Here is a 25,732-nt window from a genome sequence, read left to right as displayed (position 1 = left end):
TTGTTGTTTCTTTTTATTCTTCTCTCCTTCCTTTCCCTCTGATTTCTTAATTCCAATATACTAAACTCTTTGAACTGTTTTCTTCACAGTTTTGCTACTTTTATCCACTGCATAGTCACTCCAAATCATTAAAAAGCATAAGAACTTGCATTCAATCATTAATTCTACTCTTGGAATTGTGGGCTGCATCATAAACTAGTCTAGTTACTCTTACTGATAGAGGTCCATCTATCGACATGCAGCATAACATCATCAGTTCTCACCCTGAAGTGGTGATCAAGGGCAGGTTAAGATTAGGCGTACCAAGCAATGCAAATAATAATTAGTATTGAGGAAACTTCAAAAGACGTAGAATGTCAAAGTAAAAACTGCTAGGAAACACACGAGTCCAGCATATGAACTCCAAGAATTTATTTCAATTTTCGGAGATTTCTTTCATACAATCAGAACCGGTCAGAATTCACTAGCTAAGGAGATGTATCAGATGGTGTACAGTATACCCATGGGCGTTTATATTTTCTAAACATCTGCTGAAGCTTGTAAAACCAACAAAAATCTCAAAGACAACCATAATGCCTTGAAGTGATTTCACTATTCAGTGAGCGGAATTCATCACAAAGAGCTTTTAATTGCTGCAACTTCAAGGAAAAAAGAAAAAAAAAGGTACCAATACTTCAGAGTTCAAGTCGCTGTCATGAGCCAATTTATAACATCTCAAAATTATTTATAACATCTCAAAATTCTAAATGAAGTCACCTCCCCACAGTATCTGGAAGCAGAAATACAAGGAAGCTCGTCAAAAAGTAAATAAAGGAGGTGAGTTTGGGCAGTGAGTTGAACTTGGGCCATCACGGCAGTGGTAAATATCTTTATCGTAACTCAGATTCTAAAGCTGGTTATTCCACATGCCATAACAAGAGAGGTCTTATAATAACACTGAAATGTGTAATACAACATAAATAGGTTGTCAAGGAGGATTGCCATGCAAAGGGAGAAATACAAGAGTACAATACATCCAGTAGTTTGTCATGTAAACAATGTCTGCAAAAAATGAAATTGCCTATGGAAGGAAAAAGACATGTCAATTGAATACAAGCTGAGCAGTTCATTGAAGTATTAGAACTTGAAAACCTGTAGATTATCTTTTGTTTACAAGAGATTAGTTATAATGGTTGTCAAGGGCAACAAAAAGGAAAAGCTAAAGAGAAATGCAGGCTGTCTCCCATGATGCCTAAGAGTCCAAACATTGGGTCATCCAAAAACAGAAGCGTCAAATGATGTAACAGAAGAAGACTAAAAGAGCCCAAATCAGGGGGCAAATTCCATCCAAGCAAATATGATTTAGATCCCTGTTTTTCCTTCAGCAATTACTTTAAAGGGGATTTTTTCAAGACATAATTTCATAAGATTTCAGGAAGAAAAAGAATCACCTTTGTCATCATGGGATGATTCATGTTCCTTTATCTCTGGAACATGGTTTTCAATAAACTGCTGAATAGTTCTCCAGTAGTGATCACCACCAGCAAGCCAAGTGTCCATATGCATGCCATTAGGAAACTCCACAAAGATGCATTCCCTATTATGAGAAGCTACTTTAGTGTAGAGCATTTGCATATGTGATGGAGGAACCATTTCATCTTGCAATCCAGAAAGAAAAAGAATTGGCTGATTAATCTGCAATTAAGAAGGTCAATCCATGATGAACAGATAGAGGAAATTAAAAGGGTAGAAAAGCATCAATGAACTGTAATTTCCATTTCCAGAAACGCAATTTTGAAAATAGCTAGTTCAACTTCAACAAGCTATGTTGTATAGGCAAATCACACAAGATTGGCACATGCGCTTTAATTCTTTCACAAACCAAAGAGAAGCAAGGGGGGCAGTTCTGCCTATAACTCACAAATATACATTCTCGAATAATAGAAGATATAGAAACATGCTATGGGTATCAACAAGAGATTGACATGGTATTCCAATCATTTTAAAATGCAAAAGTGCTTTGCATTCATAAATAATCAATAATTGAAAGCATGAGATTCCACCAACATTTGATCTCACCTGGCCAACAATGTCAATGGTACTCCATGGAGAACGTACAAGAAAATTAAGAAGTTTAGGCCCTTTTGAACTCGTGCCTCCAATAAACCACTTTAGGAAGGGCAGTAGAACTCCTGCCATGTCTAGAATAGATGTAAAAGTGTTCTCCAAGATCAATGCAGCAACCTGAAATGATAAAGCCAATAAAAGATGATGACCGAAAAAATAATATTACCTAATAGTTTGAAGAACTCCAACAGAGAGAGTGAATAAATTCCGTTCAATCAAAAGTAACCAAGATGAGTGATAAGTGTGTATGGTTTCTTTAATGTTAATGAAATGAATAGTGTAGATGGAAAAGAAAGACAGTAAATTAACATATTAAGAATATCACATTTCAAACTAGAAAGAAATGCAAGGTGAAAGCAAAATACAAATAAGAAGAATAAACAGCTGTCCTAGCCATTACTCATAATCTGCATCTTAACTAGCAGCTAGAATGTGAATTGGACGGTCAACGAATATTTGCAAAAAAAATTTACATTCTAGTTAAGGTGATATGTCTACCAAAACAAGAGAATATGATAAATCAAAACCAAAAGTCTCTTCCCATTATCTGGTGAAATTTTTTCTAGAAACCACAATTTTGGTTCCTCCCTTTCTTTTTTAAGGCTCAGACAATGAAATATATGTCAAAACTTGTATATTAGAATATCTTTAACGCATGTCATTGCATGTATATGCTAAAACTTCCTTGCACTGCCTTCAACTTGAACAAGCTACTAATCAATTTTAACCATGGCTATAGCCCAATTCTAGTAAGCTCAGAAGACTTCCTAGCCATACAAGGAGACATGCTTTTCATGTTTTGTATTTTTCCTATTTATAAAGAAACACAATGAATCTAAAACAAAAACTTATGACAAGTGACATTATATTTTTTGCTGAATTTTCCTTCTCTCTTCCATTCTCTTAATTTTATATGGTATCAAAGCTTTTGCTCAATAGCATCCATGACTTCCTTGGATGATCTCTCTTGCCTTTCAGTCAAGCCTTCTTGAACTATGACAAGGAACATAATATAGTGATGATTTGACAGCAATTTGTAAACCACACGCTCTCACATATTTTAACTTGTATATGTTCAAAGATCTACGATTAAAGTTCAAGGGCTTAGTAACCACTCTAACAGCTCAATTCAAACTTGTTACCTTCTTAAAATTGCATAGTTTACTCTTGACCTATGAATTCTTTCACATTGATGACTTTTCTATGCTCTCCATTGGATCCATGTCTGTTGATGACATGACTACCCCTTACACTGGCATTGTTAGACAGTCCACTTCTATTTATAGAGATAACAACTTTAACCTCAGTTCCTTGTCTGGTCAAAATGGTCTTTTCAACAAAGAAGCATGGCAGAAATTAGTGAGGTTGCCAAAATAGAAAGAAAAAAAAAATAGTTGGGGAATGAATTAAGTTGGAATCAACCATGGCATGCCATCCAAACCTAGTCCAAATATACAATAACTATTATCATATTGCCCTATCATGTTCTTTCCGCTTTTCGAGTATTGGTTCTCTCCTAAGAGGAAACTCTTCGGAATCTTCAATTTTAGGCCTATACCTTCAGCCAACACTGCTTTAACCAGTCACTCTTCAAATCATGATCAATCATGGCATCTTGATACCCAGGCAACAAATCATGTCACATCAAATATTCTTGGACTCACTCATGTGGAATCCTACACTAGCTTCAACCAACTTGCAGTAAGTGGCTATACTTCAATTCACATAACTCAACATTCCCAAAAATTTTCTTTTTTACACATTCTTGATCCCGACAATTTGTTATAGATAATGATGTTTTTTTTAATTTCATAGTCACTTTTATCTTGTCCAGATCAAGTTTTCATAGGCATCCTCTTGTCCAGCACAATTAAAGATGGTTTACATTAGCTTTAGTACTAACCCTTTCTCTAGTTCTCAAGAGTTCTCTATCGCAAGAACTACCCACAGGTCTAGTATCAATGTCTTGGTCATCCATACTCTCGCATCTTGCATTAATAAGGCTCGTCAGATTTCTTCCTAAGCCAATATCATTTTATTGAATCGCTTACCTCTTACACAAATTCTTCAGCATCAATCTTCTTTTTCAAAACTTTTCAAACTACAACCTAACCATTTTAAAGGTTTTTAGTTGTTTACGCTTCTCGTTTTTAAATTCATACAATAAACATAAACTTGATGTTTGCTCTATCCCGTCTATCTTCCTTGGTTATAGTTTGGATCACATTAAATATTGTTGCACGGATATCTCTACTCTTCGTGTCTAAGGCATCCATCATTGTATGTTCCATGTATCTTCCTTTCCTTATGCCAAGTCCATTTCACTAGTTTCCTCTTTGCCATCACAGTCCTTGCCTTTTTGTCCTCTTGTTGTTAGTTCTCAATGGATTAGCATTCTCATGTCGTGCCTTTCATATTACCTCATTTTATTATCTCATCCTCTACGTCACCTCTTTCCACTTCATCTCCTAGTTATGGGACTCCTCGTGCTACTCCATTTTCGATCCCTTTATCATTCTCACCAACTTCAACAGTCTTGTGTTATCTTGTACCATCCATCTACCTCTAGACTCTATCCATTATTGTTGGTCCCAACATTGTCACAAATAACAACTACCCCAGTTCATCTTCTCCAATGAATCTCCCACTAAATAATACTTTATTTGTACTTTCCTTATGACCCTTCATTGACATCAACCCAAACACTTTCTTGTCTCGCATCTTTCCTTGACCAAAGTTGTTTCACCCTTTTTATCCAAACCTACTTGTTACACAGCAGCCAAATAATACCAAGAGCAGCAACAACTGCAAAAATTGATGCATTGGTCCACGCAATCACACCTAGTCTTTGATTCCTTTTGATCCCCCTAATAATGTTACTGGTTGCAAGTGAGCGTGCAAGATTAAATAGAAAGTTAATGGATCCATTGAATTCTATAAAGCTTGGCTGGTAGCCAAAGGATATTATCAATAGGATGGCACTAACTTTGATGACTACAATTTAGACAATTTTCGCTATTGATATTTCCCAAGGTTAGCATATTCATCATTTGGATGTTCATAATGCCTTAATGGTTTTATTGACACTAATGTTTACATGCAGCAGCCTTCATGTTTTGTTAATCCTCACCTTCCTTTTCATGTATGCAAATTTCACAAATCTCTCCATGGACTTGAACAATCACCATGTGCATGATTCCATCAGCTACCCCAATTCTTGTGGGGTCTTGGCTTTCACAAGTGTCAAACTAACACATCACTTTTATATACCAATTCTCAACTATTTGCATCTATATTATGGTTTATGTAGATGATATTCTTGTCACAAGTAATGATCTTTTTTATGTAACTTAGTTGCTTGTTCATCTCACTACAGAATTATCTATTCAAGATTTGGACCTTATGAGTTACTTTCTTGGTATTGAGGTACAATATACTTCTCCATGCCTATCCTTCTCCTAGTCTCTCTATGCCTTGGACATTGTGTACAAGGTTAGCATGACCCAATGTCAATTAGTTTCCACAGTGATTGTTGTTGGTTCTTGTCTTTCTAACACCTCTAACGATGGTTTTGCTTACCCTGACCCTACTTTATATTGTCAGGTGATTAGAGCTCTTCAGTATCTTACTTTTACATGGCCAAATAATTTGTTAGTTCATGCTCAATCTGAGGACCATTAGTTTGTGGTTAAACATATGTTATGTTCATGGTACGTCTCATTTTGACTTATCTTTTACCACCTCTTATGATCAACTACATGGCTTTAGTAACTTTGTTTGACTTATCTTTTACCACCTCTTATGATCATCTACATGGCTTTAGTAACTTTGTTTGAGCTGGTAATGTTAATTATCAAAAGTCTACAAGTGCTTATGCTACTTATCTTGTCATAACCTTCTCTCTTGGAAGTCTAGTAAGGAAAAAAAGGTTGTTCAATCTTTTATGAAGGTTCAATATAAGACTATTTCTAATGTTATTGTTGAGTTATGATGGCTCTTCTCTTTTTTGTCTAAACATCGTTGTTTGTCCCCTTTTCCCCCTATCATAGAGTGTGATAATCATGGAGCAACTTAACTCATAGTTAATCCAGTTTTTCATTCACACATGAAACATGTTGAAATTGATTTTCAATTTGTTTGTGATATGGTTGCGAAAAAGGAATTACAAGTTCAGTTTATTGACATTGGTGATTAGATAGCTAATGTTCTCACCAAAGCATTAAGCTCTACCCATTGTCTTTTTTTCAATCTGAGTTGGTTGTGGGCGATAAGAGCCAATACTAATAAGGAGGCCCAATAGACCTCCTAACCATACAAGAAGATATATTTTTACTTTTTTGTACTTGCCTAATTCTATTTGAGACATTTTTTTTCTGTATTTTTTTTATATGTACAAGGAGTAGCACATATACACTTGTATTGTAGAAACATATTAAATCTAATACAAAAACTCATGACAAAGGACAATATTTTCTGTTGAATTCTCCTTTTCTCTCTCATTTTTTTCCACTCCCTTGATTTTATAAGGGCTAACAATACTTAGTTACCTCAACTTCTCAAAAATATATCCAAACCTCCTTTTTTTAAATATACAAAATTGTACATGTAAAACAAAAAAGTTTGCATGTACTTGATTCCCTTCCCTTTATTGCCAGTAATTATAGATACACATGGCATGCATGACAAATATATCTATTTGATATTTCTTGGCTATCAATCTCGATTAATTGCTTAATTTCTCCCCTAACTGACAGGATAGTAAGAAGTTGAGTAAAAAGTTGAATTAAAGGGTTGAGTATCAAAAGTGCTTTAGAATGAGCAAACCTACGAGGTTGGCTTTATGTGAATAAAAGAATATCCATTTAAGAACCATATGCATGGCAATGCCAATTTAAGACCTACAATGAGGCTCCAACTAAACCACTTTGTACTCTACTCATATAAAAGTACAGCTACTAGTAGTTGAAGATCACAGATTTTGAGCTTACAGATTTTGAGCTTACTACAATAAATCTAAAAAGGAAAGACCCCACTAGTATTGTTCAGTACAACTCCAAGCTATTTTCTTTTGAGGCTCATTGATTCATTATAAGTCACATTAAAGGCTCCACAATTAACTTCACAAATTCTAATGGTTTCAAATAACAAACACCCTTTCTTTCTCCTTCACTCAGACAAACACACAAAGCATCCACCGCAAGATGACTAACAAAAGACCATACCATCAAAATTTGTGTAAACTAAAAAGCACAATGCAAGTGACCTGGAAGACTCATCAACAAAATACATGAAGTTGTGACAGGTGTAGACAAAAAACATGTTTAATTATGAAAAAACCATAAACAAGATTTTGAACTCCAGAAATACAATGCATATTGTACTAACAGAACTATCTGGTACCTTATTGGGGTTGTTTTTGGTGAGCAGAGCCCCAACTGCACCCCCAAGTGACCGCCCAAACACGACTATTCTAGATGTGTCAATGTCAGTCCTCTGTGAAAGATGATCCAGAGCAGCCTGCCCAAAAAAAGAAAAACATGCAAAATAAGAACATGGCTATAGGCTGCACGATACGCATTGGGAGATGAAATGAAAGAGTTGAGAACCACACCTGAGCATCTTTTGCAATTCCATGCTGCGAAGGATATCCATCACTTGCTCCATAACTGTTTAGATAAAGGAAATGATGAAGCATTTGTTTCCACTCAGAAAAGCAGCAAGAATACAGCAATTACCATTGAGATATAAACAAAAAGAAATATGGAATGACGCAAAAACTCAAGCACTTGATCAGGAAATGCATACCCTCGATATGAAAGCATGAACACGTTGTACTGCAACCTCTGAATCATTATGCGGACCATTTCAAGACGATGAGCAATGTCTGAAGGTTAATAGTTAAGGCCTATAGTTTCAGCCAGCCAATAAGCAAAATAACAAAAACTGAAGGAACCCAGGACAAGAGACAATTACAACAAACATAATGCAGGGCTTATAATGATAAGGATACTTCCAGCATTCTCTTGGAAAAACAGGACAGTTGGACCTGCAAAACCATCAATATTAGCATCTGAGTTTTGGAAACTCAAAATTAAATTATCAACGGATCTACATCAAACTTACGCTCGACCTATTTCCAGTTTATATAAAGAGTTAATTAATCCTTTCACTAATTGAGCTCTAGCAGATTCAAGGTCAACAAAAAGGTCAAAATTAAATTCGAATTTCATTTCCCTTTATGTAAACCCTAGCTGAGTTAAACGAAATGAATAACGGAGTCGTGACCTCTGCATTCAGGGAGGAACTTAATGAACCAAGCGTGAAGGCGGACGCCATCGGAGGATCGGAGCCAAACGTCCTCGTAAAGGAGACGGAGTCGAGCAGGAGTGATCGAGTAGGATTTAGTGAGACCGGGTAAGACCGGGACGTAGACGAGCTTCTCTTGAAAGGCTACAAGCAGAGCCATCCCTGCTACTACTATGCCTCCCACTCCGTACAGCAACGCGCTTACGTACGACACCATTGGCACACTATTGCTCTTGTCGTTTTGATTTGACAGTCTCTTTTTCTGTGTGGAGAGTGAGGGAGATGGGTGCTGCTTAGTTTTATGATTTGATTTGAAATTAAAAAAAAAAAATTGTTGGGGTCGAGTCAGCGAGTCGAATCAATCAATCCACCTCTTTTGGTATTTGGGGAAGAAAGATATGAATTGGACAGTCTGGGTGTGGGGTCCTCCGTAATGGAGAGAACCCAACTGTTTCATCCCTTCATCTCAGCTAAAGCATGCTTCTTCCTTTTTTAATTTAACTTCTATACTAGCTTCATGGCCGTTAATTATAAGAGTTTACTTATTTTTGCGTTTTAAAAATATCATTTACAAATTTTTAAAATAATTATTATTTTATTATTTCAAATTATTTTTTATCCTTTAATATTTTTTAATGTATTAATATTAAAATAAATTTTAAAAAATAAAAAATATAATTTAATGTATTTAAAAAATCACTTTAAAAAATAATAATTACGATAATACTAAACAAAATCTCAATATAAAGCATTCTCTTCCTAAAACTAAAATAAAATATATAAATAAATTCAAAATTTTATTATTTATTGGTGTGAGAATTATATTATAAATCATTTTAAATAATTTAGAAACAAAAGTAACACTTACGAGGTAAGAGTGTATTCTTTTTAATATATGTTTTGTTGTGTATAGTTGGAAGGATTTTATTTTTTTAATTGATTAGTAACAATTTAAGTTATTAATAATAATAATAATTTATTAGATTTTATTTTATTAATATTTATACAAATGAATATTTAAAAGATCAGTGCAAATTCTTTGCACATCATGTATAACTTAAAAAACAATTATGTATAAAATCATGAATGATAACAGTGTTTTTTTTTTTGTTTCAGTTCATTAATGAAAATTTAGAATTTATTAGATAATGTTTAATTTAAAATGTGTGCCTAAATTCTTTGGAATCAGGATTCACTGCATCTTTCGTAGTAGTATCGTACCACGCAGCTCTCATTATTTTTACCCCCTCCGCAATAGTAGTTTTTCCTCGTGGCAACGCTTAAAACCTTATAAACAGATAATGGGGGCTATTTGGAACTGCAAAAGGCGTTTTTTAAAATTTAAAAAGGAAATTGCTTAAATTTTTTTATTTTTAAATTATTTTAATATTTTAATATCAAAATAATTTTAAAAACATAATCACTACTACTATTTCAAATACACCTAGAATAATATATCTGAACTTATTAAACATTACAATCAAAGTTCGTGATTATGTTTTGCTATATTATTATAAAATAATAACTATCTATCATAATATAATAATTATCAAGCATTTTCATTTCATGTATTTTTAGTGTTTTTAGTGTTGATGCTTTAATTTTTTGTTCTATTCTTGAAGATATATTACATAAACTTATTATATAAGATGCTTAATTGATTTTTTTTTCTAATTTAACACATGTAAGAATTTTAATATTTGTAAAATACAAGAGATTTTTGGCGAATTCATGATGTGTGTATCAATATAATTACTATCATATTGTTATTACGTAATTTTATTCACATATTATAATAAATTCTTAATCAATTTAAAAGGACTTTGAAAAGAAATAAATCCCTTGAAGTTATTTTTTATTCAGATTTTATAAAGAAAAAATGTCTAAAGAATTTTATTTTTTCACACTTGTAGGAATATATAACTTAACTGAAACTTATAACATGTCTTCTCCTTTGATTTTGATTAGTAATTTGGTTTGTACTTGAAGTTTTTTTAGGTCTGACAATCATGCTCGCTAGACCCAAACGACTTGGGTCTAGCAGTTAAACTAGACCTAAAAGACTTAGGTCTCGTACTTGGATCACGCAAGGTTGTCAGATCCAAATTTACTTGAACAATAATAACAATAAAAATAAAAAGAATTAGAATAACAATAAGAATAAGAATAAGAATAAAAATAAAAATAGTCTATATAATAATACTTGGATCAAGCAAGGTTGTGAGACCCAAATTTACTTGAACAACAACAACAACAACAATAATAATTATATTAATAACAACAATAACAACAATAACAACAACCATGTCACATCCAAGGTGTTTGTGTCTGGTAAACATATCTTACCCAAGTTTACAACCATGTCACATCCAAGGTATTTGTCTCTGGTAAACATATCTTACCCAAGTTTACTTAGGTTTAGTAAACATGTCTGATTTGACAAACAACAAAGAAAGAGAACAATTATACACTTTAGTTGATAAGAGAGAGAAAAGAAAGAAAAAATACAAACAACCAAAGAAATATCTCGCAAAAAGATAAGATAAGAAAATGAAAATGAAACCATTATTACAATCTATAGTATTGTCTCTTAATATATAGTGATTTCCTCACACCATTTAACTTTTATTATAATAAAAATAGTCAGTTATAAATATATTGGGAAATGTTTTTTAAAAAGAAAAAAACTCATTAATATCTCTATATTTAATAAAAGAATTTAATTTAATTTTTTTTAATTCAAAGGAATGCCTGGCAATCTTAGACTATATAAAAAGAATAGTGATGTATCTAGGTTTATAAAAATAAGACTTTACATATTTAGATAAGTATTTGTCACAATTAATCACATAGATAACTTACTAAATACTTTTTTATAAACTAGTGGAATAGATATAGACTCAAAAAGAGGTCTAATCGTGCCAAACTAGAGTAATGGCTAAAATAGGTCATAACAAAAATTTGACTATTGGATTGGACTTAAGTTTTTGAAAGAGATTCTTGATATCCAATTCCATAAAAGGACTCAAATTTTTTTATCGTTCACTGTCCTAATCTCTTGAAATTATGCTCAAAAGATTTTGTTTGAGCCAATTTTGTTATTTTTCATTAATCTTTTTAGATTTGTTGTTTTGTTTTGTATATTATGTATTTTTTATTTATACTTTTAGATTCTAATTTTGTTTGCTAGTAAAGATAAGTTTTCTAAACCTCCTTGAGAGGCTAAAATTATTAGATTTATTTTAAGAAAATAAAAACTGTGAATTTAGGGTTCATAAAACTTTCGCTCGTAAAAGTTTAACTTTATATGATTGTTTTTTGTTTTTTTTAGCTTTTGTCTATATTATATAGCATTTTTTATTCTTGAATTCTATTTCATATTTCTCAAGATATGAATTTCCAACCTCCAAGTGATAATTTCAAGTCATACATGTTGGAAAGATCTTTCATGCATCAAAACACATTAAAATTGGATTAATATATACATACCTTTAAATCATTGCAAGTAGAGTACATATGACAAAAAAATATTAAAAAAAAAACTTGTGAAAGTTCATTATACAAACAGATATATAAAGTTATGAGACTTGAAATATCTTAAAATATATTTAATCAGTGATTCAATAAATGAAATCTTAAAACACCTAAGAATGGGTGATTAAGTGTTTTAAAAACTAACTTCATAATTTTCTTTTTTGTTTTCAAACTAACACAATGAACTTAATAGCACTCCCAAACCCTTTCTAATCTCAAGTCAACACACAAATATAAGGTAATCTCATAGCAATAATAAAGAAAAAAATAAATATGTAATGGAAGAGAGATTACACATGGATTTTATTGTGACTAAACACTAACTATTTCATTTTCTAAATAGATTTTTGAGGTTCTATTATCACTTATGATCTATTTCACAAGTGAGGCCACACCTTTTACAACCAGATTTAAAAAAAAAAACAGATCTTTCTTAAAAGATTCAAGATTCAAATCTTTTTTTAAAAAAAACAGATTTTTCTTAAAAGATTCAAGATTCAAATCTTAATAAACATGATTTTTTTAGGCTTAACATTGAAACCTAACCAATATTTTTCTTAGGTTTAAAATCTAACCGATATTTTTCTCAGGCTTAAAATTGAAACCTAACCAATCTTTTTCAAGGGATAAAGATTAAAACCTACCCAACCTTTTTTATATTTTCAGGGTCAAAATCTATTTAGGGTCAAAATCTAAGTTACCTTTTTTAAAATCTCAAATTCCAAACATATATGGTTTTTTTAACATGATTAAGACTAAAATCTAAACACATAAGTTCATACAAAAGCTCACAATTGAATATCCCTGTGGTTATAATGTTATTTACACTTTAACAAGATTTTTTACTCATAAAGAATGAAAACAATACTCACTAACAAAAGTAAAATATAATGTTTCAAATCTCAAGTATTTTGTTTTAAATATTTTAGGTAAAGTGAAGGGTGAATTTAAAATGAAAAGAAAAATAATTAAAAAGTAATTTAAAGTAGTAATAAAATAATTATCTCAAGATAATAATAATTGCATCAAGTTATAAAGGTGGAAGGAAAGTTCTATTTCCAAAAAAATGGCTAACTTAAATATTTAGAAAAAAAAAAAGAAAATATACCAAAATCTTGAATTATAGAGGTGCTAATTTGGCCAATTATAAGGTCAAAAGTCAAAAAAATTAAAGAAACATTCAATGAGCTTATTCAAGATATTTGGGCTAAAACAAGTTTTAAAACTTCAATAAAAAATAAACAAGCTTTAATTAATGTGATTCATGTAAAGAAAGGAGATCATATTAGGTTTGAAGCAATTGGCAACCTTTGCAACACAGGAAAAGTTAGCAATAACTTGTATTTTCTTTTGTTTTATGAATTTTATCTTTGACAAGGTTTTTTTATTATTCAAGGACATTAAAAATAGTTTTGGACTTATTTATTATAATGCATAATTTTATGCTAAGTATAATTCTCTTATCCAACAAAGCCTTGAAGTTATTGTGCAAGAATTATATTATTTTTCTAGTTAATTTACTATTATTTTTTCTATTTTATTTTAATTTTCTGTTGTTATTTTCCCAATCTTGTTTAGGATGTTTTACCTAGTATAAATAGGATTATTTAGTTTATATTTATGTTTTTTAAGGAAGACTTGGTTTTATTCAGAAATAATATTATGTGTGTGCGAGGTTACTCATTCTCTCTTTGTCCTTCATCCAACTCTTTAGGACTTATCAAAGATTAACTGTTTTTGTAGTGTTCTTGTTTATACTTCTAGTTTTTTTTAATTATTTTTAATCATTTAGTTGGGGTTTTTCATCTAATAACTTTGATTTCTTAATTTAAATAATCATTGGGTCAAGTTTCCTATCAATTTGACTTGTGTTTTCTTAGGTTATCCCTATCTTTTTTATGGGTTCAATGGTTCTTATCTTTGAGTTTACATTGGTTTGTATTAGAGCAAGAATCTAAAATAAATTTTTATTTATCTATTTATCTTTGAATTTTTTCATTGTTTCTCAATTATTGAATTGCTACAGATAATATAAAAAACAAAGTTTATTATCAAATTTACATACAACCGAAGTAGTATATTAAAAAAAGAAGAAGCTAAAATTATAAGTTTTTGTTACTATCATTAAATTGAAATTTACCATTCTTAATTTGGTACTTGAGAAAATTACATTATAGATTCTTCTGAATTGGTTGTTTTATTATTTGGTATTATTTGTTGAAGTCATGATTTCAAGTGTCATATTAGTTTTTATTTCAACTTGGATCTAATTAGTATGTAATTATTTGTTTATAATTGAATTCAGATTGTTTGAGTCTACACTAGTTTTCAAATTATATAAAGTCAATTCTTGAATTTTGTTGTTGTTTTCATTTTTGTGTTCATTTTTAGTTTTGTTATCATATTTTTTTTTATTGTCATGTGCCTTAAATTCTATTGATTGGATGTTATAAAACTGAAATTTTTTATTGTTTTTTATTTTAAAAGAACTAAAGAGGAAAGCATTAAGGTACATTAGGAAAAATAATAACTCTTCAAATTTCTAATAGAATTTTAGTTTGATCCAATAGTCATATAAAAAATAATATTTGTTAGAGTAAGATTGTTCATTAGAAAAAGTAAGCTCAAAACCGCCTTTAATGCCATAATTAATTAGTTCACCATTGTTAAATAATTAGGACCATGTTGTAGATAGATCATGCCCCCTTTGCACATATGTTAAATTAACTAAAATATGATCTTCACTTGTTGATGTATCCTCCTTAAAATTCACCTTGATCCAAATATTTTGAATAAGCTTATTGATGTAAACACCTTTCAAGATATGCTAAAATCGGATTTGAATGGTTTAAAACTTAACCCAATAAGAACTTGCCTTGAAGAATCAAATTTATATATAATAATCACTCACACTCTATGCCTATAAAAAAATGATCAATCAAGAAAAGACAACCGACAATAAAGATAAGAGATTGACATGAATGATTAAAAGATTAACTCCTATTAGAAATACGAGTCCTAACATATTGAATTGGCAAGTATTACAAATTAGTTAGGATTCATATAACTTTGAGGAAGGAGACATGCATATTTAGAAATTCATGTTGTGTTAGATTTTTATTTTTTTCAGTGTAAACTCCTTATCTATTTTAAGTTGTTTATATAGGGTTATGAATTATTGTTTAACCTCTATAACATCATGAAAAGATCATTCAATTACTAAAAATGATGATTATCCTTATATACATGATTTTTTATTTATTTATCTTATTCTTTATCCATTGTCTTTCTTTTTCTTGTTTTCTTTTACAACTTTTCCTACATTTTCATTATTGTTTTTTTATATTTTATCTAGATTAATTTATTTGCATATCTTTTCTTTTCAAACTTAATAAAGCCAAGTAAAGATTCCTACATTCCATTTAATTTGCAAGCCGTCTCCCTCTATTCCAAATTCAATTTCTAATTGTGATTTCTTCATATTAAAAGAAAAAAACGAAGAACAAATAGCATATTGAACTCAAATTATATGTGGGGTCAACAATTTCCAAAATAATTGATCATTTAAAATAAATTTATTTTTTATAGTTTGATTATTGATATTTAACTGTGTATGAGAGTTATTATAAAAGTTAATATTTATATGGATTTGACATTTAATTCTTATTATGGATTAACTATTAACTATTAATTGTAATTATAAAATATCATATTTTTATTAATGAAGAGTCACTGAGCCCATCCCAAGCTTGATAGGAAAAAAATTCTTCCACCCACGCCAAATCCAATTATATTCTCATGAATGCACTAATTTGCATATATGAATGACTTCCATGAGAGCTGATATATTCTTATGAAAGTACAGATGACTCAGTCTTGATATATATATATATCGAGATAGCTATATTAAATATTGATTATTTATAATTCTTTATTTCAGTAATGCCGACATCCAAAATAAATATATAGTACAGATGACTAATAATGATCTAATTAGAAATTCACATTTGATTTATCAACAAGAAAACACGTGGCATTACTGAAATAAAGAATTATAAATAATCAATATTTAATATAGCTGTCTCGATATATATATATATATATAGATCAGATTCGAAGATATCGAAACGTATTCAAGTGTTTAGTACATGCCTCGCACATGCATGTCATGTCCCAGTCCAAAGTCTCGACACAGAAACAGATGCAGGAATGAAACAACATTATCTGAACCTATAAAATAGACTCCTACTTCAGTATTCACAGAGCAAAGCGCCCGACATTTGGATATTTGTGGTTTGATGCTAGATCAAAGCCCCAAGTCTGATCTTTTATTTGATAATCTGATGAGAAAACACTTTTAACAATCAGTGTAACCCAGTGATGGGTTTCAAACACAAAACTCTTTCCAACCATTTTGACATCCCCGAGGATGTCTAGACATTATAAAAAAGAAAAGAAAAAAAAAGGAGCAAACCGCAGAGAGATCAAATACATAACAGTGTCCGTCATGCACATTTAGTTCTAAGTAAAAGAGACGAAGCCAAGGATGAATTGCCTGACCGATGACACGGTCTTCTTCCATATTTTCACTGAACAACGGAAGTGTGGTGTTGGGTTCCTCTGCAAATAAGCCTACTGTTGATTTCCATGCCTCCACCAAGGTGAGTAGCAATGCCTGAGAACCGGCGTTCTGGCTGCCTAAAAGTGACATTGCTGTAGGAGACACTGGTGATGTCAGAGCAGGTAGTATTTGAGGCACCAGACTGGCCGGTTCCAGACTGATAGCTTTCAAGTTCTGATGCATCATTCTTCACGTGTGAGTGGATGGTATCTGTGACATTACACTGACTAGGAGTGGGATCAGATTCCTGGAGCTTTTTTTTGCTGAGAAAGCGTCCACCAGATCCTCGAACCCTATTCAAGGCATGAATATGCCGAGACTCGTGAAGGTATGGCTGCAATCCATTAAGAGCAGCATGGTAAGTCAATAAATAACAAATAAAGGAGCATTGTACGTTTTTCTTGCGTAGTAATATGTGCTCGGGTTTACTTCCCAAGAAGGAACTAACTATTGTGCTCTAAATATTATAGAAAATAAAAGAGATGCAAAATTAATTCAGATTGCTCATTAACAAAACAAAGCTAAAAATAAATGGTTGATGAATAGACATACCTTTCGATTTTTTACCAGTTTGTTTTGAGCCTCAAGCTTTGCCCGTGATTGTCTCCTTCTGATAATTCCACGGTACTGTTTAGCATTAACATAAATTGGTCCATCATCTGCAAGATCAACAGGGAGTGGGACTCGTCCAGCTGTCATCCCCACCATATGAGAACCCAGATGGGGCTGAATCCAATCAGGTTCCAATGATAATCAGATCAAGAGATGAAGAATAGTTACAACAAATTAGAAAGAACACGAATTCTAACTAAAAGAGAACATAAACAATATAGAAATGAGACTTTAAAATCTTAGATTATCACTCAAAGGATTAAGATCCATCTTTAACCATCAGACAAATAACATAGGGAATTCAAAAGTGCCCTAGGTAGATTGCAAAACAGAACAAAAAGGGAAATTGCATAAAAATAACAATCAGTAACATATAAACAAATCAAAGAGAATCAACACTACCACAGATAACAAGATCATAGCACAGGACAACTCTACATAGAAATAGATCATATACACATGTACTCAATCATACTTACAAAAGCATGAAGTTCATATGGATTAAACAGCCCCCCAAAGTAAGGATCAGCATGTGGTGCACGAACCTGATATGTGAAAAGAAGTTAATTTATAACTATAACCAAGATGGCAAGCAGGGGACCATGTAATTCCAGCTCAACCTACCATTGAATAGCTACAATCAGCTTGTGAGTGATTAGACACACTATCTGGAGTGCTCAACAAGAGAACTGGTTTCATTTTTCCTTTCACTCCCTTACCACAACTTTCATCTTGATCAAGTACATGGAAAAACAAACAGTTCCATGTTAAAGATAGCTTAGCAACATACTCATATAAAATAAAATTATGGCATTGATTTGTAATATTTCCAGTAAAGAGCCAATTCAGCCTCATAAAACACAGCAATATTTAAATCACAATAAATGGTACCATTGATATCAAGGAAACATATTACAAAGTACCATATCCAGCAGAAGAACTGATACAGTAACAACGCTCCACCTTAACTCCAGTATCAAATTATAAAATACATTAAAAGGAGATATAAAAGGCTCTCTGTTTACTTATATGATGAAGTGCCAAGGGACTAGAATTCCAGTGGATGTCAAAAACAGGCAAGAATTATTTCAGACAAGATATCTTCAGGATAGAAACAATTAGTAAAAGAAAAGGGCAAATTCACTGAAACGAGAAAAAAAAAAAAGAAGATAAATTACCAGAGGGAAAAATACTACAAAACAGAAAACAGACGAAGAATTTGAAAATCTGAAACTAAACATCTTGTAAGATCCATAAGAACAGTTTAAAATGTATTACAAAAAAAAAAGAAAAAAGAAGGAATACATGGCACACAGTAGTTGAGAGAGCTCATTGATTAATTCTGTAGAATTCAGGTGTGAATGTACAAAAACCCAAACATAATGTGAGACTGAGAATAGAAAAAAGTCACCAACCATAAGGGTGTTTAATGACTGATAAAATAAAATAAAAATATTAATGACTATTGAACAGCACTAAATTGGTGTCAGGAAAAGGAAAGATAACAAAACAAATAGAAGGCAGCACATTAAATATAACACACAACGCATTCAGATGGTTTGCTTTCAATTGAACTCTCACAACTTCTGATGAAATGCAACATGAAATCATCTGAATACAATTGGAGCATTTCTCAGTTACCAACTGAAAGAAAGGAACAAAATTATTTCATGTATTACATGTAGTTTGGAGTTTTTATAAACTGATATTATGAAAAAATAAAAAGGAAAAAAAATCAAGTTTTGACTGGCTTCTTGTAAGCTCAGCCTAAATTGGAAACAGAGACTGGAAATTTTTTGGTAACACAATAGCTGTTAGTTTTAAACATCTCACAGGACACTCTAATTCTACAAGAAGAAAAAAACACTTATTTTAGTTAGAAGGATTCCAAGACCACTAATTTCCATGGGACATAAATAGCTTTTGAAAATATATATATATATATACACACGTTTAATATATTTCTTCTGCTATTGTTAACATTATGTACCTTCAGGATAAGACATGGTGTAATTGGTAGCCATGCCTACCCTCTAAAGTTGAGAAAAAAACTTGAAAGCACCCTTCCCTAAAACTAGCTGAAAAATAAAGTCTGTAGTCTGCTAGTGTAATGCAAATATAAAGAAAATAATATGTTGAATACATTTGTGCAACCAAAGATAAGTACCAGATTCAGATGAAATACATTGATCTTGTGAATTGATCCCTCCCACAGAACTCATTTCTTTGTGAGATTGACCAATTGATAGAGTTGAGGATGATTCCTGGTCCAGGAGATGAAATCCTAACTGCTTTGATTCATGATAAGATTGGTTTGGAGAGTCTACTTTAAAGCTTGTGTTCTTGGATAAAGATGGCAAAAATTGCTGTTCATTTGAATTCCACCATGATGGGCAACTAACGGTGAAGTGAGGTTCATCAAAGTTTTTCTTCAGCAAGTTCTGAATTCGTAAAGCCATCAACTTTATCTATATGTATATATATATCATGAATTTGAAGGAAATCCTTAATCAATCACGGATTCTTTTTGGCTCGCCTTTGAGATTTTGTTTAACTGTCCAAAGAAAACACAAGATCCATTGAGCTAGGTCTGCTTCAGTTACATAAGAAAATGTGATGAAAAATCTAAAATCAACTAAAAAGGATAGGTAAATTGACATGAAATACACTCAAATAGACTAGTTTTGCACCATGAAACAACTAAATGAAACTATTTGGCACAAAAAGAGATACTCTCATACTGAAACAACTGGTCAGGTTAAATCACCACTGTAAGCAAAGCTGAAGTGACCAAGGGTTTGTATGGTTTAAATAAAAAACAGTGAATACTCAAGAAAGGATGGGAGACACTGAGACTACAAGCATAATACAAAATCAAAATGAAATAAGAAAAATTTAAAATAACATTTACATCAGAAACACCAGTATTTAACAGTTCTTGGTAATTTTTGGAAGTTAGAAATGCAAGTTTTTAAGAGCTTTATACACCACTTACACATCAACCAATGACAGCAGTCATTTCAGGCTTCAGCTACCACATAAGAATCCCATGGTCTACCCATGTTTCCAGGAAACTTGTTCTAGGCAGGGGTAACTAAAGTTATATCAACAACCCTATACCAGCATCAGAATTCATAACACAATTGGCCATCAGTATAACTAAAGAGCAACGGGTGTGCAAACATTGTGGTTGCTGCTGGCATGAGGTTGCTTGTGTGGTTAACAAGGACATCTTGGGGAAGAAATGGCCTTGACTAATTGTACAAAAATCAACAGCAGGAAAGCATTTTATGATAAAATGTATAAATAAACCATAGCTTCACACTAACCAGCTGGCATGCATATTCACTACCATAGCATGAGAGTCTTTACCACCACTCCAATTTAGTGAAGTACTTTTTCCTAAGAGAACAAGGTAAATAACTACAAGTAACATTTGTTTTGCCTATTTAAAGAACACCAATAGCCATTGATATCAGAAACGAGTTTCCAATCAGTAGATGAGTCACGTTGCACCTAAGTAACAATGGAAGGAGGTGTAGTCTATGACTAACCACTATCCATGATTGGCCTACCTACAATTTTCCAAAAGCGGACAAAGCATGCATCATTAAAGCTTGTTACGTATTGAACAAGAGTGTGCATCATCCACCAAATCCACAAAACTATTGAAGATAAGAAGAGCATTAAACTAGGCACGCGATGTAAAAGCATGGAAAAACCAGATCTATGGCCAGCTTAATGATGCAGACCTCAATAACCACCAGTTTTGAATTGTGACTAAGAATCTACAAAATGCACCATGAGATCTCCCTTTTCTATACTGACATATGACTGTAACAGAAAAAATAAACCTACAAGTCCTCCTAGTTTTCAAACAAGAAGTTCTCAAACTTAAAAATTGATGGAAATAAGGAAGAATCTACCAAGGAAGCACTTAGATGCTACAAGTGCAACAAGACAAACCTAAAAGCCTATGCCGGCAATCAACTGTGCTCTGCAAGTAAGGCTTGGCAAAAAACCAAACAGAAACGATTAATATGTGTGTGTGTGTGTGTGTACGCTCTCACACAACGCAGTAAATCTAGCATTGAATAAGCATGAAATCAAAGTCCAGCCACACAAGAAACCTGTTAGTTAGGTTACAGTTTACTCCGCCTGTAACCTCTTAAATGCATTTGGTATAGCAAGATTTACTTGAATAAGATCATTAAAGGAAATCCTCAAGAATCCTGTTCCAATAATTCCAAAATGAAAGGCATAAATTTAATGTAAAACCTATTGAGAACCAAAGAGTACAATAAACTAAAAAATGCAGTGACAAAAAAAGAGCAGTGAGACCAGAGAGTAACTACAGTAAAAACAGTATATTTAGAACTCCTTTCACAACATCAAAAAAAAAACATGCACACATAAAACAGCAAATAAAACATTCCCGGCTACCTGGATTCTACACTCATAAATTATTATCCAAACCATCAAACAGAGTACAAGCGAGAAGAAAAAATAAGGACATGACGACATAAAATAAAGAGAGAAGGAGAGACCTTCGGGATCTGATAAGGAAGTCAATAAGTAGTTGTTGACGAAGAAGCAAAGAATTTCAAGGGGAGGCTGTAGGGAAGAAGTTGGACATGTCTCCCTCTCTTGAAACTCTCCAGACCACCACACCCACACCGTCCTATCCTTTTCCTATTATCTTGTCTTTCTCTTTCCTTCTCTCTTTTATTTTGTTGAGATTTTTGTTTTTTTCCTAACCTAACTCCTTATCCATGAAACCAGCATTAGATTGATATTTATGTAATAATTTTTTTATAATTTTAATATGCTAATAATAAAATTAAAAAAAAATACTAAAAGAATCTGCGTTTTTATATGCTAATAATAAAATTAAAAAAAAAATACTAAAAGAATCTGCGTTTCAAGGGAAAAAAAAAACTCTTAATAATAATAATGTAATATAATGTGAAATCCAAGTTTAGAAGCAGAAGCCGGGCTCTTTTGGGGTAGATGGGAATGTTGGTTTGATTATTTTTTAAAGTATTTTTTATTTTAAAATATATTAAAATAATTTTTTATTTTTAAAAAAATATTTTTGATATTTACATATTAAATATTAAAAAATATTAATTTTTTTTTTAAAAAAAAAACTCTTTAAACACACACATATATGTAAATATAATATATATATATATATAACGTTTTCTCTTTTCTTTCACCTGTCCCCCATGTTATTTATTACTTACCCACCCCAACAAACACTTTGTCTTTTAGCTTTATTCATGGCCGCCGACACTGTCCATTCCATGCTCCACGCGCCTCTCCACTCGAGTGTGTTTTGTTTGTGCCTGTGCTTTGCGAGTGCACCCAAACATCATCACATCATGGATCCTCCAGCCAGGAATTGATTGCCACGTTCACAAGAATTTCTTTCGTCCACTTCGTTTCTCATTTTAATCGAGTAAAAATTTTGATTTATAGATAGATATGACGAGTGGCTCGTGAGTTGTGATTATTATTAATTTATTAACTTTGCTACCAATTTTTTAAAATATTACACTTTTTTTCTTTACTTTTCTTGGAATCATAAAATATATATTTATTTACAAGACCGGTATTATACTTGAGATGATAACTAAAAAGCCCTTGAAATATAAAAATAACAAAAAAAAAAATCACTAAATTCATTTCCCCTGAATAACAAGTTTAAACCCTAGCCGCCACTATCTCATTTTCCTCCTCCACGACGAGGTCAACACCTTGTATATAGATCTAATCACTTTATAGAGAGCTTTTAGAAAATAAATTTTTATTATTGCAGTCCACTACTACTAAATCACATAAAAGGCCATAAAAATATTTTGAAAACCTCCATTAATCGCAACAATGGTGGTCATACGCCACTGCTTGTTGGAGAGGGTCACCTGGTTGATCGGGTAGATCATCAACTCATCTTTCTTCCTTGACTGGAGGTGAGGCAAACGAAGGCCTATGGAGGGAGATCAGACCACTGTAAGGTTAGGAAAGCTTTTTTTGTCTCTTCTCTTCATAGAACTATCACAATTGATGGTGGGGTTGTTAACGAGGCTTATGGTTTTATTGATAAAGTCTGCATTGTTTAGGTGGAATTTTAGTTGGTGATCATGCTAATGATTTAGAGAAGTTCATTTTATTCTTATTGTGTTTGTTCATTATTATTATTATTTTGTTTTGATCAACATTTTCGTCAGCACACTCGCTATGATCTCACATTTCAAGGCCTTGGTAAAACAAATTTCAATGATTGTCCTTGTACAAATGCAAGTGTTTTGGAGTATGTAATTTTTTACTTATATTCTTGATATTCTTGTATTATTTTTAATTTTTTTTTTAAAATTTAAAATTAAAAAAAATTAATTTTAAATATTTTTTTAAAAAAGTTTAAAATTAAAAAAAATTAATTTTAAATACATATACTTGTTAACTTGTTTTTTAAATCAATGTTGATATTGTCATGATTTTTTAAGAATCAAAATATTAAAAATATCAAAATTAAAATATAATAAATGAGCAAAAGGATCTAAAGTCAAAAAGAAAAAAATGCCATGATTTTTTAAGAATCAAAATATCAAAAATCAAAAATATTAAAGGATCTAAAGTCAAAAAGAAAAAAATAAAGACCAAATAAAATTTAGATTGCTTAGAAACTAAGAAATTAAGGGAAAGAAAACAAAACAAAAAAATAATTATAAATAGGTAGTTAAAAAAAAGAAATTCTATAAAAGTCAACCAAAAACTTAAAAATAATACTATAAAAAACAGATTCCCATCCTTACACGCAATAAAACCAAAGCCCTTATCTTTACATAAAAGATTTATTATCCATTCAAAGAAAAAAAAACAGAGGGAGAAATCTATCATTTTCAAGCCCTAACAAAAAAAAAAGAACCTATCATCTTCAAGCTTTAATGAACCTAATTTAGCTATTAGAAAGTCTAAAAAACTTATTGCTCCTTACTCTTATTTTTTTTCTTTCCCATCATTGGCTACCCATAACCTCCTCCCCTAAAAACATAAGTATAACCCAAAAACTCCTCATCTTCTTTTTCTTTATCTTGCGGTCGAGACCTCCATGCCACTATCAACATGAGACAACCTTTCATCTCTCTTTGTTCTCACTGCTAAACACTCATTATCACTAATTTTTTTATCCTCACCACTAACAACACCAAATACCCCACAACCATGACAACTTTGTTTTCATTATTGTCAAAACATAACACCGCCACTAACCGTTTTATCCTCCCTCTCAATCGAAACCACAACCACATTCATTTACAAACTCGTAAGGCCTTAACAGCACCAGCCATTACCCTGCACCAGTAGCTCTTGATCGGTTGAAGCTTTCTCGACAATAACCCATAATGGTAGCTCTTTCATATAGCAGTCATTCCCTATCCCACACATGTTAACAACAAACCACTAGTAGTGGAAAAGAAGCAGTGGTGCCACCATCAGCCATGACAACACAATAGCTTCCCTTCGCTTCTCTCTTTTTTATGGCAGTGTCATCAGCCTCCCTTCACCCACAACAACCCTCATTTACAACAAATAAAAAAGAGTAGATATGAAAATAAAATAACAAAAGTTATAATAAAGATTAAGAGAGGCAGATCTGAGAAAAAAATCAACTATCTGTGTATTTTTCTTAGTTTTGCAGGTGGCGGTACCCCTCACTATTGATATAGACGTGAAGAAGAAGATGAAATTTACCCAATCCATCTATTTTTGGTCCACCTTAGTGATGACGCATGAACCCACGCATCGTTAATGGAGACGACATGTGAAACCCACGTGCTACTACTATTCTAGTTGCCCAGAATCTTTTATTATGTTGTTTGAATTCCTAGTAATCTTGTCAGCCCGTTTCCAATCTTTGGAAGGACCATGTTGTAAATTTTAAAATTTTAATTTGTGTTTGAATTTATTTTTAAGTTTTGATTTTTTGTGGCTTGTAAACATGTAATTGCGGGGTGTATGAGTAAAAATATAGTAAAAAAAATGTGTATATGTATGTTTGCATTGTATTTTGTGTCAAATGAATGATAAAAAATGAAAAATGATAAAAATATAAAATTTTCTTTAATCAAATATTTGAATTGCATATGACAAAAATGATTTTTGCTTGTTGCATACGACTTAATCCTTAAAAAAATTGTATTTTTATTTATATATAAAAAAGGAAAAATTGTTCTAGAACCTTTATGTATTTCTTTGTATTTTTATGGAATTTACAAAAAGTTTGTAAAATTTCTTTAATATTTGATCAATATTTCAATAACTTTAAGTTTTTTTTTCTTTATCTGAAAATTAATGGTCAACATTCTGGTATAAATATTGAACCTATAAGTAAGTTGGTATTTAAATATTAGGAATTGACTAAAAAATTCTTGAATTTCTTTTATACTTATCAATTTTAATTGGAAGTATTTTTCATCATAATATATGAGTTGCAGGAAACACTTTTATCTTTTAAGATAGGTGAACTCTGTCAAGACATTTACATAGACCTTT

The 25,732-nt window shown here is 31.6% G+C and overlaps 2 protein-coding genes and 2 long non-coding RNA genes across 12 annotated transcripts; 2 read left to right on the top strand and 2 right to left on the bottom strand.

The window, feature by feature from the left end:
• Positions 1 to 308: 308 nt before the first annotated feature.
• LOC105110205 (protein bem46-like) lies at positions 309 to 8,882 on the bottom strand. 6 transcript variants are annotated; one of them, XM_011005166.1, is made up of 9 exons: positions 8,392 to 8,882; positions 8,117 to 8,152; positions 7,912 to 7,990; positions 7,718 to 7,772; positions 7,507 to 7,623; positions 2,059 to 2,223; positions 1,431 to 1,674; positions 757 to 769; positions 309 to 638 (listed from the first exon to the last, which is right to left on the bottom strand). In XM_011005166.1, exons 1-9 carry the CDS (start codon positions 8,627 to 8,629, stop codon positions 626 to 628), a joined length of 960 nt encoding a protein of 319 aa, XP_011003468.1. In that variant the 5' UTR covers positions 8,630 to 8,882; the 3' UTR covers positions 309 to 625. The 6 variants fall into 6 exon arrangements, with proteins under 6 accessions (XP_011003468.1, XP_011003469.1, XP_011003467.1 ...); XM_011005167.1 differs by having other exon boundaries at positions 309 to 632; XM_011005165.1 differs by lacking the exon at positions 757 to 769.
• Positions 8,883 to 16,231: 7,349 nt separating this feature from the next.
• LOC105110204 (nuclear transcription factor Y subunit A-3-like) lies at positions 16,232 to 21,925 on the bottom strand. Of its 4 annotated transcripts, none has more exons than XM_011005162.1 (6): positions 21,727 to 21,925; positions 19,347 to 19,733; positions 17,804 to 17,910; positions 17,659 to 17,724; positions 17,120 to 17,293; positions 16,232 to 16,901 (listed from the first exon to the last, which is right to left on the bottom strand). In XM_011005162.1, exons 2-6 carry the CDS (start codon positions 19,636 to 19,638, stop codon positions 16,533 to 16,535), a joined length of 1,008 nt encoding a protein of 335 aa, XP_011003464.1. In that variant the 5' UTR covers positions 19,639 to 19,733; positions 21,727 to 21,925; the 3' UTR covers positions 16,232 to 16,532. The 4 variants fall into 4 exon arrangements, with proteins under 4 accessions (XP_011003464.1, XP_011003465.1, XP_011003462.1 ...); XM_011005163.1 differs by having other exon boundaries at positions 17,120 to 17,299; positions 19,365 to 19,733; XM_011005160.1 differs by having other exon boundaries at positions 17,120 to 17,299; positions 21,727 to 21,924.
• Positions 19,645 to 21,426, top strand: LOC105110203 (uncharacterized). The gene is made up of 2 exons (XR_839424.1): positions 19,645 to 19,735; positions 21,328 to 21,426. It is a non-coding gene; the product is annotated as an uncharacterized LOC105110203 (long non-coding RNA).
• A 907-nt stretch (positions 21,926 to 22,832) lies between the features above and the next one.
• On the top strand, positions 22,833 to 25,152 carry LOC105110202 (uncharacterized). Its single transcript, XR_839422.1, has 2 exons — positions 22,833 to 23,196; positions 24,871 to 25,152. It is a non-coding gene; the product is annotated as an uncharacterized LOC105110202 (long non-coding RNA).
• The last annotated feature ends 580 nt before the right edge of the window (positions 25,153 to 25,732 follow it).

The sequence above is a fragment of the Populus euphratica genome, unplaced genomic scaffold (assembly GCF_000495115.2).
Source record: "Populus euphratica unplaced genomic scaffold, PopEup_1.0 scaffold498.1, whole genome shotgun sequence".
Classification (NCBI taxonomy): domain Eukaryota; kingdom Viridiplantae; phylum Streptophyta; class Magnoliopsida; order Malpighiales; family Salicaceae; genus Populus; species Populus euphratica.
This window is presented reverse-complemented; position numbering and strand designations above follow the sequence as displayed.